The sequence below is a fragment of the Bombina bombina genome, chromosome 1, assembly GCF_027579735.1.
Source record: "Bombina bombina isolate aBomBom1 chromosome 1, aBomBom1.pri, whole genome shotgun sequence".
Taxonomy (NCBI): Eukaryota; Metazoa; Chordata; class Amphibia; order Anura; family Bombinatoridae; genus Bombina; species Bombina bombina.
This window is the reverse complement of record NC_069499.1, coordinates 1181014314-1181032642: the sequence shown is the minus strand read 5'-3', so window position 1 is coordinate 1181032642 and position 18329 is coordinate 1181014314. Positions and strand designations below refer to the sequence as shown.

The following is an 18329-nucleotide window of genomic DNA, read 5'->3' as shown; positions in this document are numbered from 1 at the left end:
GGGTGCAGCCTGTCGGGATATTTCTACAACCTATTTTGTGACTATGTTTCCCATGTTGTTTGGTTTTGCCTCTCCATGTTTCTCAGTGTTTGAATCTTTAATATGTTGCCTCAAAGTTGGTGTGATGTTTAGCAGCAGCCTATATGTGACCATTACAAGATCCTGCGGTTCTTTATCTAAAGCTAGATTCTCTCTTTGACACACTGTTTGTTTTCAACTTTGCTAGTATATTTGCTCTGTTCCCTTAAAGGGCCACTGTAAGTAAATATTTTCTATGCCTGTTACTAACTAACTACCCTAAATACGCTTTTTATCAATAGCATTTCATTAACATATCTCTACCGTATATCTGAAGTCTTGTCTGCAAATGTAATTGTTTTCCAAACCCACTCCGTGGGTATCCTTTGCTCTGTACCAATCCGTTTACAATACCTAGGTTTCAAAATGGCGCTTTAAACACAAAGTTATTGGTTTAAGTATTTTGAACACTCAGTGCTGAAAATAGTGGGCAGGATAACGTGACATCATCAGCGAATAAAAGATATAACTTTTAGAACGTTATGAAACTTCGTTTTGGAGAAAATATAGGTCAGTAGGTTTTAATTAATGTTTATTAACTTTAATATGTTAGTTGTTTAGCTTAAAAATTATAACAGAAAGTAATCCTTTAAATTAGCGTAAAGTTTCTTAGCAATATCTACCTGACCATTATGAGATTCTGCAGTTATATACTTGGATCTTCACTCTCTTTGAAACAATGTTTGTTTTGAATTTTGCAGCTATGTGAGTTTCATGGGACCCTATTACTGTTCAACAAAAATGATTGTCTCATATAATTTCTCACATATATATCCATTTACCGTCCACCTATGTTGCTATAAACATTTAATCTGGAACATTTCAATACACATTTATTTCTTTCCTTAGGGGTTTAGCTTATTAAATTGGGATGGCGACCTGCTGTCAGCGGCCGAGATGGCGGGATAACTCCCTTTACCCTAAATGTATATATTCATTAGACCCCACCAATGTTCTAGCATCTACAACTGTCAACTTTGAAATCTATACACAGATTAAATTTAATCCAATGGCATATATTAGCATTTCCCTGTCCCAGGTACTGATTATGCTATAATTCATAATACCTATTTAATATGCCTCTAATATTGTATTATGTTATACCCAAAAGACCCCAACTAGTTCTTGAATTTATTCGACCATATATACAGGAGTGCTGGAGCCATAACATATATAAATACCTCTACTGTGCGTAGATTACTATTACACTAGGATATCCTGTATACCGACGTAGGCTGGTCCTGCGTTAGCATCTAGTTACATATTTTCCTACCCTTATATTCAATATCAGTGTTGCATAACCCTTGTAACCTCTTGGATCTCAGTGAGCAGCATTAAACCTTAGCCTATGTCCACCTAGTCCCCCGTATAGATATAATGCTTTGCTCTATTGCAATCTGTTTATTCATCTAATTTATCTAAATTCCCACCTCCGCCCCCCATCCCCTCACCCCACATAATATGCCTCCTATTGCAGGAGGACTAGATACGCGGTTTCTCTCGTATATGCCGCACCTTATTTACCTTTTTTTTGTTAGCAAAATCTTGCAGTTTGTCATTATACTCAGCTTCATTTCTTATATAACCTATGCAAGATTATACAAATATATATATATATATATCTGTGCACGTAACAATGTTATACCTATAACACCTGCCCTATCATATTCACTATTCACATAAGCATGAGATAAAATTATATAAAATCGAGGTCTACTAATGAGATCCATCAATGGTCTCCTTTGTTTGCATATGCCTTATTGCATCCTAATGCTTGTGAAGGTCCAAGAGTGGCCTAGGTTTGTACTTAGAAGGCATCTAAATGTTTGGCATCCTAAGTATCCCATGTTTGCATGATATGTAATTTGTTACAATTGCGTTTTCTTTACGTGTATCCTGTTTCTTTTGTAACACTAATCCTTACTGTATGTGACATGCAATGCAAGTGCTTATCTTTATGTTTAATGTATGCCTTAAATATACCTCAATAAAAACTATTATAAAAAAAATAAAAAAATAAATAAAAATTTACCATTAAAATTTGTGGATAGTTTTGTGGATTCCTAATATTTTAGCAAAATGTGTATTGTTTTGCATTACTGGGGGGATTTGCATACCTTTTGAAATACCTTTAGAGTATACTTTGGGGCCTTCAGGCTCGCCAGAAACAGCAGTTATGGAGCAGCGGTCTTAAGACTGCTGCCCCTTAACTGGTCCATCACCTCTGAGCGGTGGAAAGCAATCAATCCGATCAGATACGATCAGTGGTCAATTAAAGAGACATTGTACTGTAAAATTGTTTTCCCCTTAATGGTCCAGATTACAGGTGCAGCACTATTAATAGTTCAAGGTAGGCTATCAATATCGCTGGACCACGCTAAAATGAGTGCACTAATTGATATAAGAAGCTAATAGTAAAACTGAATAACCAGAAAAGGTTTAGCGTGGCCAACATCCCTTTAGCGCATTCTATAATTTCAATGGATATCACAACTACACTAAACATCACTCATATTACAAATTGAAAGTCATTTATATATATATATATATATATATATATATATATATATACTGTATATATATATATATATATATATATATTTCTCTCTCTCTCTCTCTATATATATATATATATATATATATATATATACACACAATTTTGAGCCCTTCCCAGTCAAACACCTTAAAATATTCAATATAGGGCTAAATTACAAGTGGAGCGTAAATTAGCGAACCCACTCACATTTTAACTTTGCTAGATGGCAGATTTTTTTGTGCACATCGGCTTACGCTTGCATTACAAGTTTGATAGTAAAAGCTTGTGCACAAGCACTAACCCAACACGTGCAAAAATCTAACTTTGAATATTGCAAATGGGTTAACATATTCCCCCATAGAAACTAACACCCTCACTAGTATGTAAACTCGATCATCTTTACTCAAACCACTTGTAATCTAGCCCATAACCTTTCAACATATGTAATATGTTTTTTGTGTTTTTAATAGAAATACTGCAAATATCTAGGTTCTTCACTTTCAATTTGTAATACTAGCACAAACATACAAGCGGTATTGATTTACCATGAGTGGGGGTTAGCGCTCAATAACACTAAAACATGTTAACTCTACTTGTAATATAGATCAATGTTTTTACAATTACTTGTTATACTAGTTGAAGAGTTCAAAATCTATGGGAAATGTTTTCTTTAGATATAATGTTATGTATAAAAAAGATGTCTCTGCAAATCGAAGCCACAACCCAATGAAATAGGCTGAGCTTGTAGGGAGAGCAAACCTAATTAGCTTATCTCTTCTAATTAGCTTCTTTTCTTTATATCTCACTGTATACACGGTGAAATCAATACTTATAGATAACAATGGAAAATTAACATTTTATTATCTCTCTGTCACACCACCGACTGGGAGCAAGATTTATTTATAAAACGTCTTGTTTATTTAGCTTTTCTATAACCAGTACTTAAAGGAATATTAAATACTAAATACATTTTATAAGCTCAGTATTGAGGTTATTCCCCTTCACTCTCTAGTCATATGTGTCGGTATATTGAAATCTAGTGTTCACAACATTTCAGTGCTGACGTGTTTCAGATACCTGCAATGTAACCTAGATTCCAAAATGGCCCCTGATTAGAGGGTGGTACATGGAATTTATTTAGTGTTTAGTGTCCTTATAAGTATGTAAATATTAAGTATAGGTGGGGATAAAATGGGTACTGAAAGTACCATTACATAGAGGTGAATGGGGACTGTGTTTTTACTCTAAATATATATGTATATGAATATATACATATATATTTATGTGTTAATATGTGTATTTACATTATAAACCCATAAATATATATGTATATGCTTATATAGATATATATTTATGTGTTAATATGTGTATATACACATATAAACCCATACATATATATGTATATATTCATATAGATATATATTTTTTTATTTTGCTGCCCAATGCTGCACGTTTTGCCCCCTGTGCTGCGCTAAGAGGTTTGCCGTGTCTCACAGAATTAAAACGAGGCTCACATTGGAGCCTTAGGAAGCACTCTGCCAAAAGAGCAAGGTCTGACATGTAATACCAGTGCACATTTACGTGCGCTGTTATTAATGAGACGAGCACAAATATAATGCTTGCAAAAGCGCAAAATTATGCTCCACTAGGCCTTAAATGGGCAATTCAGATTGAGTTTATGCCCCTTCAAGCAATGGATTACAAAATGTCTGAATATAAAATAGAAGTATTGTAAGCATTTAAACATTAATTTATTTTTAATATACACAATAAATCCCTTTTCAAGTCTATACATGAAGAATAATTCATTGCCAGCCAGCACTGTTCCTTTATACCAAGTTTTACCTGAGGTACCACCAGTCATAATTGTATCTACTTGGTGGTGTGCGTCCATTAAAAACATTCCACCGCCACTGGTCAATGAGGTATCCAAAGGGAAGGAAAGCAATCTTCTCCAGAGCCATCTTCAGCAAGTAATTTAAATCACTCTCTATGAAAGGATGGCAGGATTTAGACAGATTTCAGATCTTTGTATATAGTAGTGAGCTGTGCACTTTGATATAACTTCTAAAGGTCTCACCTGGGTCATTTGTTACTGATTCTAGTAAGCCTATCTTTTGCAGATGGCCTGGGGTAGATACTGAGAGTGACAGCACATCTCCTATAGCCTCATGGAATCCTGGATTTGCACCACGACGGAATGAAACGGGCAGGTCCTTGTACTGAAGATAATACTCTATGTGACCCATCTCATGGTGAACAGTGAAGAGCTGCTCCATAGTGACTGTAGTACATTGCTTTATCCTGTGTACAAGAAGATTACACATCAGAAGGAAAAGCGGTAATGTCTTACATATCAGACACTGCAGTGTAATACAAATAATAACAATCATTTTATTAAGATGTATAGATATTGTTTTTGTTCATTTGATTTAAAACATTTCTAATTTAATAACCATAACTTGCTTAAAAACAAAAAAAAAACAAAAAAACATATGGGGGTATATTTATTAAAGTGTGGACAGACATGATACGATGTAGCGTATCATGTCCGCCGCACATCGATAAATGCTGACAGCATACGCTGTCGGCATTTATCATTGCACCAGCAGTTCTTGTGAACTGCTGGTGCAAAACCGCCCCCTGTAGATTCACGGCCAATTGGCCGCTAGCAGGGGGTGTCAATCAACCCAATCCTATGAAGCATCGGTCTTCATAACTTCTGTTTCCTTCTGTTTCCAGCGAGCCTGAAGGGGCATCAGGCTCCATACAGAGCTTGATAAATATGCCCCATGGTCTCTTTTTCAATGGCATATATTTAACTTTTTTTTTTCATTGAGATACACAAAGTTTTACAGGCCAATCATATAACATGGCAGTTATACATCAAATATGCGGTCACACAAATGTAATAAACCAGGGATGGGTATACCCATTACCCATGATGCTTAGGCACTATGACGTCCAGTTGAGCATCATGGGAAATGTAGTTCTGAAACATCTGGAGGGCCAAGGTTCCCCATCCCTGTACTAAACCAATAATACGTCCAAGCCTCAACAAGCAAAATAACTATCTAAAACAGTTGAGTAATGACCTAACAGACCCTGAACAGAGTATTGAACACAAAATTTGACTTCAAATGTATTTAAGTATGATCCCCTATTAGTAAATAATAGCGTTCATAAGAAGAGTATCCCCAAACTATAGGTAATGGTCACTCTTGGGCCACATAATATAATATGATAGATTTTGTTTTATATTACCAATCATATAATGATAGCATGAAAAAATCGCAAATTATTTATTCTAATACCCACAATTTAACACCTAACTCTTACACAATACGAACTACTGCAAAAATGTTACTTCCAGTATCTAATAAATTGCATTTGTATATCTATCATTTCCTGTTGTATTATAGTAATCTAATATCACATACTGATTCATATAATCATATTGCACTGCCCTATACATTTATTTAATCACATCACACAACCTGCCAAACTCCCCTACTGATTCTTACAATCACATAACACCTGCAGAACAGCGCATTTGCTTAAAGGGACATTATACACTCATTTTTTCTTTGCATAAATGTTTTGTAGATGATCTATTTATAAAGCCCATAAAGTTTTTTGTGTTTTTTAAATGGATTCTTTTTCTTATTTTTAAATAACATTGCTCTGATTTTCAGACTCCTAACCAAGCCCCAAAGTTTTAGGAGAATACCGATGTATACCTACTCCAGCTTGTTTATGTTTGTGTAAAGGGTCTTTTCATATGCAGAGGAAGGGGGAGGGGGGAGTGTCTGATATTTCCCACTTGCAGTGGGTATTCCAGTAACCTTTTAAACAGAGCTAAACTGGAAGCTTCTAAGTAAGGCCTAGATTTAGAGTTGGGCGGTAGCCGTGAAAACCAGCGTTAGAGGCTCCTAACGCTGGTTTTTACCGCCCTCTGGTATTTGGAGTCAGTCAGGAAAGGGTCTAACGCTCACTTTCCAGCCGCGACTTTTCCATACCGCAGATCCCCTTACGTCATTTGCGTATCCTATCTTTTCAATGGGATCTTTCTAACGCCGGTATTTAGAGTCGTGGCTGAAGTGAGCGTTAGAAAACTGACGACAAAACTCCAGCCGCAGAAAAAAGTCAGTAGTTAAGAGCTTTCTGGGCTAACGCCGGTTTATAAAACTCTTAACTACTGTGCTCTAAAGTACACTAACACCCATAAACTACCTATGTACCCCTAAACCGAGGTCCCCCCACATCGCCGCCACTCGATTAAATTTTTTTAACCCCTAATCTGCCGACCGCCACCTACGTTATACTTATGTACCCCTAATCTGCTGCCCCTAACACCGCCGACCCCTATATTATATTTATTAACCCCTAACCTGCCCCCCACAACGTCGCCGCCAGCTACCTACAATAATTAACCCCTAATCTGCCGACCGCAAAGCGCCGCCACCTACGTTATCCTTATGTACCCCTAATCTGCTGCCCCTAACACCGCCGACCCCTATATTATATTTATTAACCCCTAATCTGCCCCCCTCAACGTCGCCTCCACCTGCCTACACTTATTAACCCCTAATCTGCCGAGCGGACCGAACCGCTACTATAATAAAGTTATTAACCCCTAATCCGCCTCACTCCCGCCTCAATAACCCTATAATAAATAGTATTAACCCCTAATCTGCCCTCCCTAACATCGCCGACACCTAACTTCAATTATTAACCCCTAATCTGCCGACCGAATCTCGCCGCTACTGTAATAAATGGATTAACCCCTAAAGCTAAGTCTAACCCTAACACTAACACCCCCCCTAAGTTAAATATAATTTAAATCTAACTAAATAAATTAACTCTTATTAAATAAATTATTCCTATTTAAAGCTAAATACTTACCTGTAAAATAAACCCTAATATAGCTACAATATAAATTATAATTATATTATAGCTATTTTAGGATTTATATTTATTTTGCAGGTAACTTTGTAATTATATTAACCAGGTACAATAGCTATTAAATAGTTAAGAACTATTTAATAGCTAAAATAGTTAAAATAATTACAAAATTACCTGTAAAATAAATCCTAACCTAAGTTACAATTAAACCTAACACTACACTATCAATAAATTAATTAAATAAAATACCTACAATTATCTACAATTAAACCTAACACTACACTATCAATAAATTAATTAAATACAATATCTACAAATAAATACAATGAAATAAACTAACTAAAGTACAAAAAATAAAAAAGAACTAAGTTACAAAAAAATAAAAAAATATTTACAAACATTAGAAAAATATTACAACAATTTTAAACTAATTACACCTACTCTAAGCCACCTAATAAAATAACAAAGTCCCCCAAAATAAAAAAATCCCCTACCCTATTCTAAATTAAAAAAGTTCAAAGCTCTTTTACCTTACCAGCCCTGAACAGGGCCCTTTGCGGGGCATGCCCCAAAGAATTCAGCTCTTTTGCCTGTAAAAAAAACACATACAATACCCCCCCCCCAACATTACAACCCACCACCCACATACCCCTAATCTAACCCAAACCCCCCTTAAATAAACCTAACACTAAGCCCCTGAAGATCATCCTACCTTATCTTCACCATGCCAGGTTCACCGATCCGTCCATGGAAGTCTTGATCCAAGCCTCGGAAGTGTTGATCCAAGCCCAAGCGGGGGGCTGAAGAGTGACGTCCATCCTCGGGCTGAAGTCTGGATCCAAGCGGCGGCTGAAGAAATCTATCATCGGGCTGAAGTCGGAAGTCCATCATCGGGATGAAGTCTTCTATCAAGCAGCATCTTCAATCTTCTTTCTTCCGGAGCGGAGCCATCTTCTTCCCAGCCGACGCGGATCCATCCTCTTCTAACGACGCCTACTAGCCGAATGATGGTTCCTTTAAATGATGTCATCCAAGATGGCGTCCGTCGAATTCCGATTGGCTGATAGGATTCTATCAGCCAATCGGAATTAAGGTAGGAAAATTCTGATTGGCTGATGGAATCAGCCTATCAGATTGAGCTCGCATTCTATTGGCTGATCGGAACAGCCAATAGAATGCGAGCTTAATCTGATTGGCTGATCGGATCAGCCAATCGGATTGAACTTGAATCTGATTGGCTGATTCCATCAGCCAATCAGAATTTTCCTACCTTAATTCCGATTGGCTGATAGAATCCTATCAGCCAATCGGAATTAGACAGACGCCATCTTGGATGACGTCATTTAAAGGAACTGTCATTCGGCTAGTAGGCGTCGTTAGAAGAGGATGGATCCGCGTCGGCTGGGAAGAAGATGGCTCCGCTCCGCTCCGGAAGAAAGAAGATTGAAGATGCTGCTTGATAGAAGACTTCATCCCGATGATGGACTTCCGACTTCAGCCCGATGATGGATTTCTTCAGCCGCAGCTTGGATCCAGACTTCAGCCCGAGGATGGACGTCACTCTTCAGCCCCCCGCTTGGGCTTGGATCAACACTTCCGAGGCTTGGATCAAGACTTCCGAGGACCGATTGGTGAACCTGGCATGGTGAAGATAAGGTAGGAAGATCTTCAGGGGCTTAGTGTTAGGTTTATTTAAGGGGGGTTTGGGTTAGATTAGGGGTATGTGGGTGGTGGGTTGTAATGTTGGGGGGGGGGTATTGTATGTGTTTTTTTTACAGGCAAAAGAGCTGAATTCTTTGGGGCATGCCCCGCAAAGGGCCCTGTTCAGGGCTGGTAAGGTAAAAGAGCTTTGAACTTTTTTAATTTAGAATAAGGTAGGGCAATTTTTTATTTTGGGGGGCTTTGTTATTTTATTAGGGGGCTTAGAGTAGGTGTAATTAGTTTAAAATTGTTGTAATATTTTTCTAATGTTTGTAAATATTTTTTTATTTTTTGTAACTTAGTTCTTTTTTATTTTTTGTACTTTAGTTAGTTTATTTCATCGTATTTATTTGTAGATATTGTATTTAATTAATTTATTGATAGTGTAGTGTTAGGTTTAATTGTAGATAATTGTAGGTATTTTATTTAATTAATTTATTGATCGTGTAGTGTTAGGTTTAATTGTAACTTAGGTTAGGATTTATTTTACAGGTAATTTTGTGATTATTTTAACTATTTTAGCTATTAAATAGTTCTTAACTATTTAATAGCTATTGTACCTGGTTAAAATAAATACAAAGTTACCTGTAAAATAAATATAAATCCTAAAATAGCTATAATATAATTATAATTTATATTGTAGCTATATTAGGGTTTATTTTACAGGTAAGTATTTAGCTTTAAATAGGAATAATTTATTTAATAAGAGTTAATTTATTTTGTTAGATTTAAATTATATTTAACTTAGGGGGGTGTTAGTGTTAGGGTTAGACTTAGCTTTAGGGGTTAATCCATTTATTACAGTAGCGGCGAGATTCGGTCGGCAGATTAGGGGTTAATAATTGAAGTTAGATGTCGGCGATGTTAGGGAGGGCAGATTAGGGGTTAATACTATTTATTATAGGGTTATTGAGGCGGGAGTGAGGCGGATTAGGGGTTAATAACTTTATTATAGTCGCGGTGCGGTCCGCTCGGCAGATTAGGGGTTAATAAGTGTAGGCAGGTGGAGGCAACGTTGAGGGGGGCAGATTAGGGGTTAATAAATATTATATAGGGGTCGGCGGTGTTAGGCGCAGCAGATTAGGGGTACATAGCTATAAGTGTAAGGTTAGGGGTGTTTAGACTCGGGGTTCATGTTAGGGTGTTAGGTGCAGACTTAGGAGGTGTTTCCGCATAGCAAACAATGGGGCTGCGTTAGGAGCTGAACGCTGCTTTTTTGCAGGTGTTAGGTTTTTTTTCAGCTCAAACAGCCCCATTGTTTTCTATGGGGGAATCGTGCACGAGCACGTTTTTGAAGCTGGCCGCGTCCGTAAGCACCGCTGGTATCGAGAGTTGAAGTTGCGGTAAATATGCTATACGCTCCTTTTTTGGAGCCTAACGCAGCCATTCTGTGAACTCTAAATACCAGCGGTATTTAAAAGGTGCGGCCAGAAAAAAGCACGCGTAGCTAACGCACCCCTTTGGCCGCAAAACTCTAAATCTAGGCGTAAGTTTTTAAACAGTTTTATACTGGACTTTTATATCATTATCTGTGCATATTATTCTTTATATTAGTGTCTATTATATGCAGTTATATGAAAATCGGTGTATACTGTCCCTTTAACTGCATCTACCCATGCCATATAGCATCTGCTGGATTGTTGCCAACTGATTGATATTATTCTAGATAATTTGTCATATTAAATAATCTTATTTTTTAAATTATAATTTTTATTGAAGAGGTAAAACATTACAGGAAGAAGAGAAACCAATTTTCTCAGACATAAATATATGTAGTTAAACAGAAAACTATTGCGTCTTCCAAAAAGCATCATATTATTAGCAGAGTAAACAGTTAAAGGGACCCTCAAGTCAAAATAATTTTGTATGATTTAGATAGAGCGTGCAGTTTTAAGACACTTTCCAATTTACTTCCATTATCAAATTTTTATATTCACACTTTCTGGGGAACAATAACCTACTGAGCATGTGAACAAGCTCACAGGGTATGCGTATACTAGTCTGTGATTTGATGATGTCTGTCACATGATACAGAGGGCTGGAGAAAGGGAGAATACATTAATTTATCAGAAAAAAAATCTACTGCTTATTTGAAATTCAGAATAGGGGGCCTATTTATCAAGCCGTCAACCGCAAATACGCTGGAATTCCGCAGCGTAATTTGTGGAGACCTTGATTCTCCGTATTTATGAAAGCCTACAAACCGCCAAAAGTAGAATTTTGTGATGTAACATACGATCCGCCGGTCTCAGTCCGACACAGATCGATGCTTATGTCATTACAGATGTTCCGAATGCAAATTCGGCACTATCTGACTACTTTTGGAAGTTAACAAATATCCACCAGGTACGCTCGCCACTATTCCGGCCCAGCGTACCTGGTTTTCAATCCGCCGCCCTGGAGGCGGCAGATGCCATAGAAATCAATGGGAGTCTGAAAGCAGCGAAAGCTCATGTTTGCTGCTGCCCGATATCCCATTGATTCCTATGGAAGAATATAGTTATGTTTACACCTAACACCCTAACATGTACCCCGAGTCTAAACACCCCTAATCTGTCGCCCCCTACACCGCCGCCACCTACTTTATACTTATTAACCCCTAAACCGCCGCTCCCGGATCAAGCCCCAACGAAATAAACGCATTAACCCTTAAACCCCCACTCCCAGAGCCCACCGCCACCTACATTACATTTATTAACCCCTAATCTGCCGCCCCCAACGTCGCTGCCACTATTCTAAATGCATTAACCATAAACCTAACACCCCCTAATCTAAATATTATTTAAATAAATCTAAATAAAACCTACAATTATTATCTAAATTATTCCTATTTAAAACTAAATACTTACCTATAAAATAAACCCTAAGCTAGCTACAATATAACTAATAGTTACATTGTAGCTAGCTAAGGATTTATTTTTATTTTACAGGCAAGTTTGTGTTTATTTTAACTAGGTACAATAGTTATTAAATAGTTATTAACTATTTAATAACTACCTAGCTAAAATAAATACAAAAGTACCTGTAAAATAAAACCTAACCGAAGTTACAAGTACACCTAACACTACACTACAATTAAATACAATTAAATAAATTAAAAACAATTAACTAAATTATATACAATTATCTAAAGTACAAAAAACAAACAAACACTAAATTACAGAAAATAATAAAGAAATTACAGAAATTTAAAATAATTACACGTATTCTAATAGCCCTATCAAAATAAGAAAAGCCCCCCAAAATAAAAAAAAACCCTAGCCTAAACTAAACCACCAATAGCCCTTAAAAGGGCCTTTTGCGGGGCATTGCCCCAAAGTAATCAGCTCTTTTACCTGTAAAAAAAAATACAAACAACCCCCCAACAGTAAAACCCACCACAAACACAACCAACCCCCCCAAAAAAAACATAATTTATGCTTACCTGATAAATTTATTTCTCTTGTAGTGTATCCAGTCCACGGATCATCCATTACTTGTGGGATATATTCCCTTCCCAACAGGAAGTTGCAAGAGGATCACCCACAGCAGAGCTGCTATATAGCTCCTCCCCTCACATGTCATATCCAGTCATTCGACCGAAACAAGACGAGAAAGGAGAAACCATAGGGTGCAGTGGTGACTGTAGTTTAATTAAAAATTTAGACCTGCCTTAAAAGGACAGGGCGGGCCGTTTACTGGATACACTACAAGAGAAATAAATTTATCAGGTAAGCATAAATTATGTTTTCTCTTGTTAAGTGTATCCAGTCCACGGATCATCCATTACTTGTGGGATACCAATACCAAAGCTTAAGTACACGGATGATGGGAGGGACAAGGCAGGAACTTAAACGGAAGGAACCACTGCCTGTAGAACCTTTCTCCCAAAAACAGCCTCCGAAGAAGCAAAAGTGTCAAATTTGTAAAATTTTGAAAAAGTGTGAAGCGAAGACCAAGTCGCAGCCTTGCAAATCTGTTCAACAGAGGCCTCATTTTTAAAGGCCCAGGTGGAAGCCACAGCTCTTGTAGAATGAGCTGTAATCCTTTCAGGGGGCTGCTGTCCAGCAGTCTCATAGGCTAAGCGTATTATGCTTCTAAGCCAAAAGGAGAGAGAAGTTGCCGAAGCCTTTTGACCTCTCCTCTGCCCAGAGTAAACGACAAACAGGGCAGATGTTTGACGAAAATCTTTAGTTGCCTGTAAGTAGAACTTCAAGGCACGGACTACGTCCAGATTATGTAAAAGACGTTCCTTCTTTGAAGAAGGATTAGGGCACAATGATGGGACAACAATCTCTTGATTGATATTCCTGTTAGAAACCACCTTAGGTAAAAACCCAGGTTTAGTACGCAGAACTACCTTGTCTGAATGGAAAATCAGATAAGGAGAATCACAATGTAAGGCAGATAACTCCGAGACTCTTCGAGCTGAGGAAATAGCCATCAAAAACAGAACTTTCCAAGATAAAAGTTTAATATCAATGGAATGAAGGGGTTCAAATGGAACTCCTTGAAGAACTTTAAGAACCAAGTTTAAGCTCCACGGAGGAGCAACAGTTTTAAACACAGGCTTAATCCTAGCCAAAGCCTGACAAAAAGCCTGGACGTCTGGAACTTCTGCCAGACGCTTGTGCAAAAGAATAGACAGAGCAGAGATCTGTCCCTTTAAAGAACTAGCTGATAAGCCTTTTTCCAAACCCTCTTGGAGAAAGGACAATATCCTAGGAATCCTAACCTTACTCCATGAGTAACTCTTGGATTCGCACCAATACAGATATTTACGCCATATCTTATGGTAGATTTTCCTGGTAACAGGCTTTCGTGCCTGTATTAAGGTATCAATAACTGACTCGGAGAAGCCACGCTTTGATAGGATCAAGCGTTCAATCTCCATGCAGTCAGTCTCAGAGAAATTAGATTTGGATGATTGAAGGGACCTTGTATTAGCAGGTCTTGCCTCAGAGGTAGAGTCCATGGTGGACAGGACGACATGTCCACTAGGTCTGCATACCAGGTCCTGCGTGGCCACGCAGGCGCTATCAGAATCACCGATGCTCTCTCCTGCTTGATCTTGGCAATCAGTCGAGGGAGCAGAGGAAACGGTGGAAACACATAAGCCAGGTTGAAGAACCAAGGAGCTGCTAGAGCATCTATCAGCATCACTCCCGGGTCCCTGGACCTGGATCCGTAACGAGGAAGCTTGGCGTTCTGGCGAGACGCCATGAGATCCAGTTCTGGTTTGCCCCAACGATGGACCAGCTGAGCAAACACCTCCGGATGGAGTTCCCACTCCCCCGGATGAAAAGTCTGACGACTTAGAAAATCCGCCTCCCAGTTCTCCATGCCTGGGATGTGGATCGCTGACAAGTGGCAAGAGTGAGACTCTGCCCAGCGAATTATCTTTGAGACTTCTAACATCGCTAGGGAACTCCTGGTTCCCCCTTGATGGTTGATGTAAGCCACAGTTGTGATGTTGTCCGACTGAAATCTGATGAACCTCAGTGTTGCTAACTGAGGCCAAGCTAGAAGAGCATTGAATATTGCTCTTAACTCCAGAATATTTATTGGGAGGAGTTTCTCCTCCTGAGTCCATGATCCCTGAGCCTTCAGGGAGTTCCAGACTGCGCCCCAGCCTAGAAGGCTGGCATCTGTTGTTACAATCGTCCAATCTGGCCTGCGAAAGGTCATACCCTTGGACAGATGGACCCGAGATAGCCACCAGAGAAGAGAATCTCTGGTCTCTTGATCCAGATTTAGTAGAGGGGACAAATCTGAGTAATCCCCATTCCACTGACCTAGCATGCACAATTGCAGCGGTCTGAGATGCAGGCGCGCAAATGGCACTATGTCCATTGCCGCTACCATTAAGCCGATTACTTCCATGCACTGAGCCACTGACGGGCGTGGAATGGAATGAAGGACACGGCAAGCATTTAAAAGTTTTGATAACCTGGACTCCGTCAGGTAAATTTTCATTTCTACAGAATCTATCAGAGTCCCTAGGAAGGAGACTCTTGTGAGTGGCAATAGAGAACTCTTTTCCACGTTCACTTTCCACCCATGCGACCTCAGAAATGCCAGAACTATCTCTGTATGAGACTTGGCAATTTGAAAGCTTGACGCCTGTATCAGGATGTCGTCTAGATACGGAGCCACCGCTATACCTCTCGGTCTTAGAACCGCCAGAAGTGAGCCCAGAACCTTTGTAAAGATTCTCGGGGCCGTAGCCAACCCGAAGGGGAGAGTTACAAACTGGTAATGCCTGTCTAGAAAGGCAAATCTTAGGAACCGATGATGATCTTTGTGAATCGGTATGTGAAGGTAGGCATCCTTTAAGTCCACTGTGGTCATGTACTGACCCTCTTGGATCATGGGTAGGATGGTCCGAATAGTTTCCATTTTGAATGATGGAACTCTTAGGAATTTGTTTAAGATCTTTAGGTCCAAGATTGGTCTGAAGGTTCCCTCTTTCTTGGGAACCACAAACAGATTTGAATAAAATCCCTGCCCTTGTTCCGTCCGCGAAACTGGGTGGATCACCCCCATTACTAGGAGGTCTTGTACACAGCTTAGGAATGCCTCTTTCTTTATCTGGTTTTCTGATAACCTTGAAAGATGAAATCTCCCTTGAGGAGGAGAAGCCTTGAAGTCCAGAAGATATCCCTGAGATATGATCTCCAACGCCCAGGGATCCTGGACATCTCTTGCCCACGCCTGGGCGAAGAGAGAAAGTCTGCCCCCCACTAGATCCGTTTTCGGATAGGGGGCCGTTCCTTCATGCTGTCTTAGGGGCAGTAGCAGGTTTTCTGGCCTGCTTGCCCTTGTTCCAGGACTGGTTAGGCTTCCAGTTCTGTCGGAAATGAGCAACAGTTCCTCCCTGTTTTGGAGCGGAGGAAGTTGATGCTGCTCCTGCCTTGAAATTTTCGAAAGGCACGAAAATTAGACTGCTTGGCCTTTGGTTTGGCCCTGTCCTGAGGAAGGGTATGCCCCTTACCTCCAGTAATGTCAGCAATAATTTACTTCAAGCCGGGCCCGAATAATGTCTGCCCCTTGAAAGGGATATTAAGTAATTTAGATTTAGAAGTTACGTCAGCTGACCAGGATTTAAGCCATAGCGCCCTCCGCGCCTGGATGGCAAATCCGGAGTTCTTAGCCGTTAGTTTAGTCAAATGTACAATGGCATCAGAAACAAATGAGTTAGCTAGCTTAAGTGATTTAAGCTTGTCCATAATTTCATCCAATGGAGCTGTGTGAATGGCCTCTTCCAGAGACTCAAACCAGAATGCCGCAGCAGCAGTGACAGGCGCAATGCATGCAAGGGGCTGCAGGATAAAACCTTGTTGAACAAACATTTTCTTAAGGTAACCTTCTAATTTTTTATCCATTGGATCCGAAAAAGCACAACTATCCTCAACCGGGATAGTGGTACGCTTTGCTAAAGTAGAAACTGCTCCCTCCACCTTAGGGACTGTCTGCCATAAGTCCCGTGTAGTGGCGTCTATTGGAAACATTTTTCTAAATATAGGAGGCGGGGAAAAGGGCACACCGGGTCTATCCCACTCCTTGCTAATAATTTCTGTAAGCCTTTTAGGTATAGGGAAAACCTCAGTACACACCGGTACCGCATAGTATCTATCCAGCCTACACAATTTCTCTGGAATTGCAACTGTGTTACAATCGTTCAGAGCAGCTAAAACCTCCCCAAGCAATACACGGAGGCTCTCAAGCTTAAATTTAAAATTAGAGATCTCTGAATCAGGTTTCCCTGGATCAGATCCGTCACCCACAGAATGAAGCTCTCCGTCCTTATGTTCTGCAAACTGTGACGCAGTATCAGACATGGCTCTTACAGCACCTGCGCGCTCTGCATCTCTCCTAATCCCAGAGCTACCGCGCTTGCCTCTCAATTCTGGCAATCTAGATAATACTTCTGACAGGGTATTATTCATGATTGTAGCCATGTCCTGTAAAGTAATTGCTATGGGCGTCCCTGATGTACTTGGCGCCATAATAGCATGCGCCCCCTGAGCGGGAGGCGAAGGTACTGACACGTGAGGAGAGTTAGTCGGCATAACTTCCCCCTCGTCGTCTGGTGATAATTCTTTTATAGATAAAGACTGACCTTTATTATTTAAAGTGAAATCAATACATTTAGTACACATATTCTTATGGGGCTCCACACTGGCTTTCAAACATAATGAACAAGTAGATTCATCTATGTCAGACATTTTTAAACAGACTAGCAATAAGACTGGTAAGCTTGAAAAACACTTAATAAGTTTACAAGCAATATAAACAACGCTACTGCACCTTTAAGAAGCACAAAACCTGTCTCAAGTTGAAATAACAATGAACCAAAGCAGTTATACCAACCAAATTTTCACAGTAAGTGTAGTAAGTCAGCAGAGCATTGCACCCACTTGCAAATGGATGATTAACCCCTTAATACCCAAAACAGATAAACAATAGAGAAAAACGTTTTTTAAAACAGTCAAACAGTGTCACAGCTCTGCTGTGACTGATTACCTCCCTCAATTCGACTTTTGAAGTCTTTTGAGCCCTCTAGAGAAGTCCTGGATCATGCAGGAAGAAGCAGGAAGACTGAGTCTAAATTTTTACTGCGCAAAAAAAGCGCTAAAATAGGCCCCTCCCACTCATATTACAACAGTGGGAAGCCTCAGTTAACTGTTTCTATGCAGAAATTAAGCCAGCCATGTGGAAAAATTATGCCCCAATAAGTCTTATCACCAAATGTACGTTAAAAAACGATTAAACATGCCAGCAAACGTTTTAAAACACATTTTTTTGAAGAGTATATACCTGTATTAATAAGCCTGATACCAGTCGCTTCTACTGCATTTAAGGCTTTACTTATATCTTTATTAATAAGCCTGATACCAGTCGCTTTCACTGCATTTAAGGCTTTACTTACATCTTTATTAATAAGCCTGATACCAGTCGCTTTCACTGCATTTAAGGCTTTACTTACATTACTTCGGTATCAGCAGCATTTTCTTAGTCAATTCCATTCCTTAGAAAAATATTTTACTGCACATACCTTAGTTGCAGGAAACCTGCACGCTATTCCCTTTCTGAAGTTACCTCACTCCTCAGAATGTGTGAGAACAGC

General features: G+C 39.3%; 1 protein-coding gene across 1 annotated transcript in view; it reads right to left on the bottom strand.

Moving 5' to 3' along the window:
- ACE (angiotensin I converting enzyme) overlaps positions 1-18329 on the bottom strand; it is a 186981-nt gene that overhangs the window by 123986 nt on the left and 44666 nt on the right. Inside the window, exons 8-9 of the mRNA XM_053699782.1 lie at positions 4695-4918; positions 4460-4604 (exon numbers count right to left, since the gene is read on the bottom strand). Coding sequence (XP_053555757.1) covers positions 4460-4604; positions 4695-4918 — 369 coding nt within the window. The remainder of the gene's footprint in view (positions 1-4459; positions 4605-4694; positions 4919-18329) is intronic.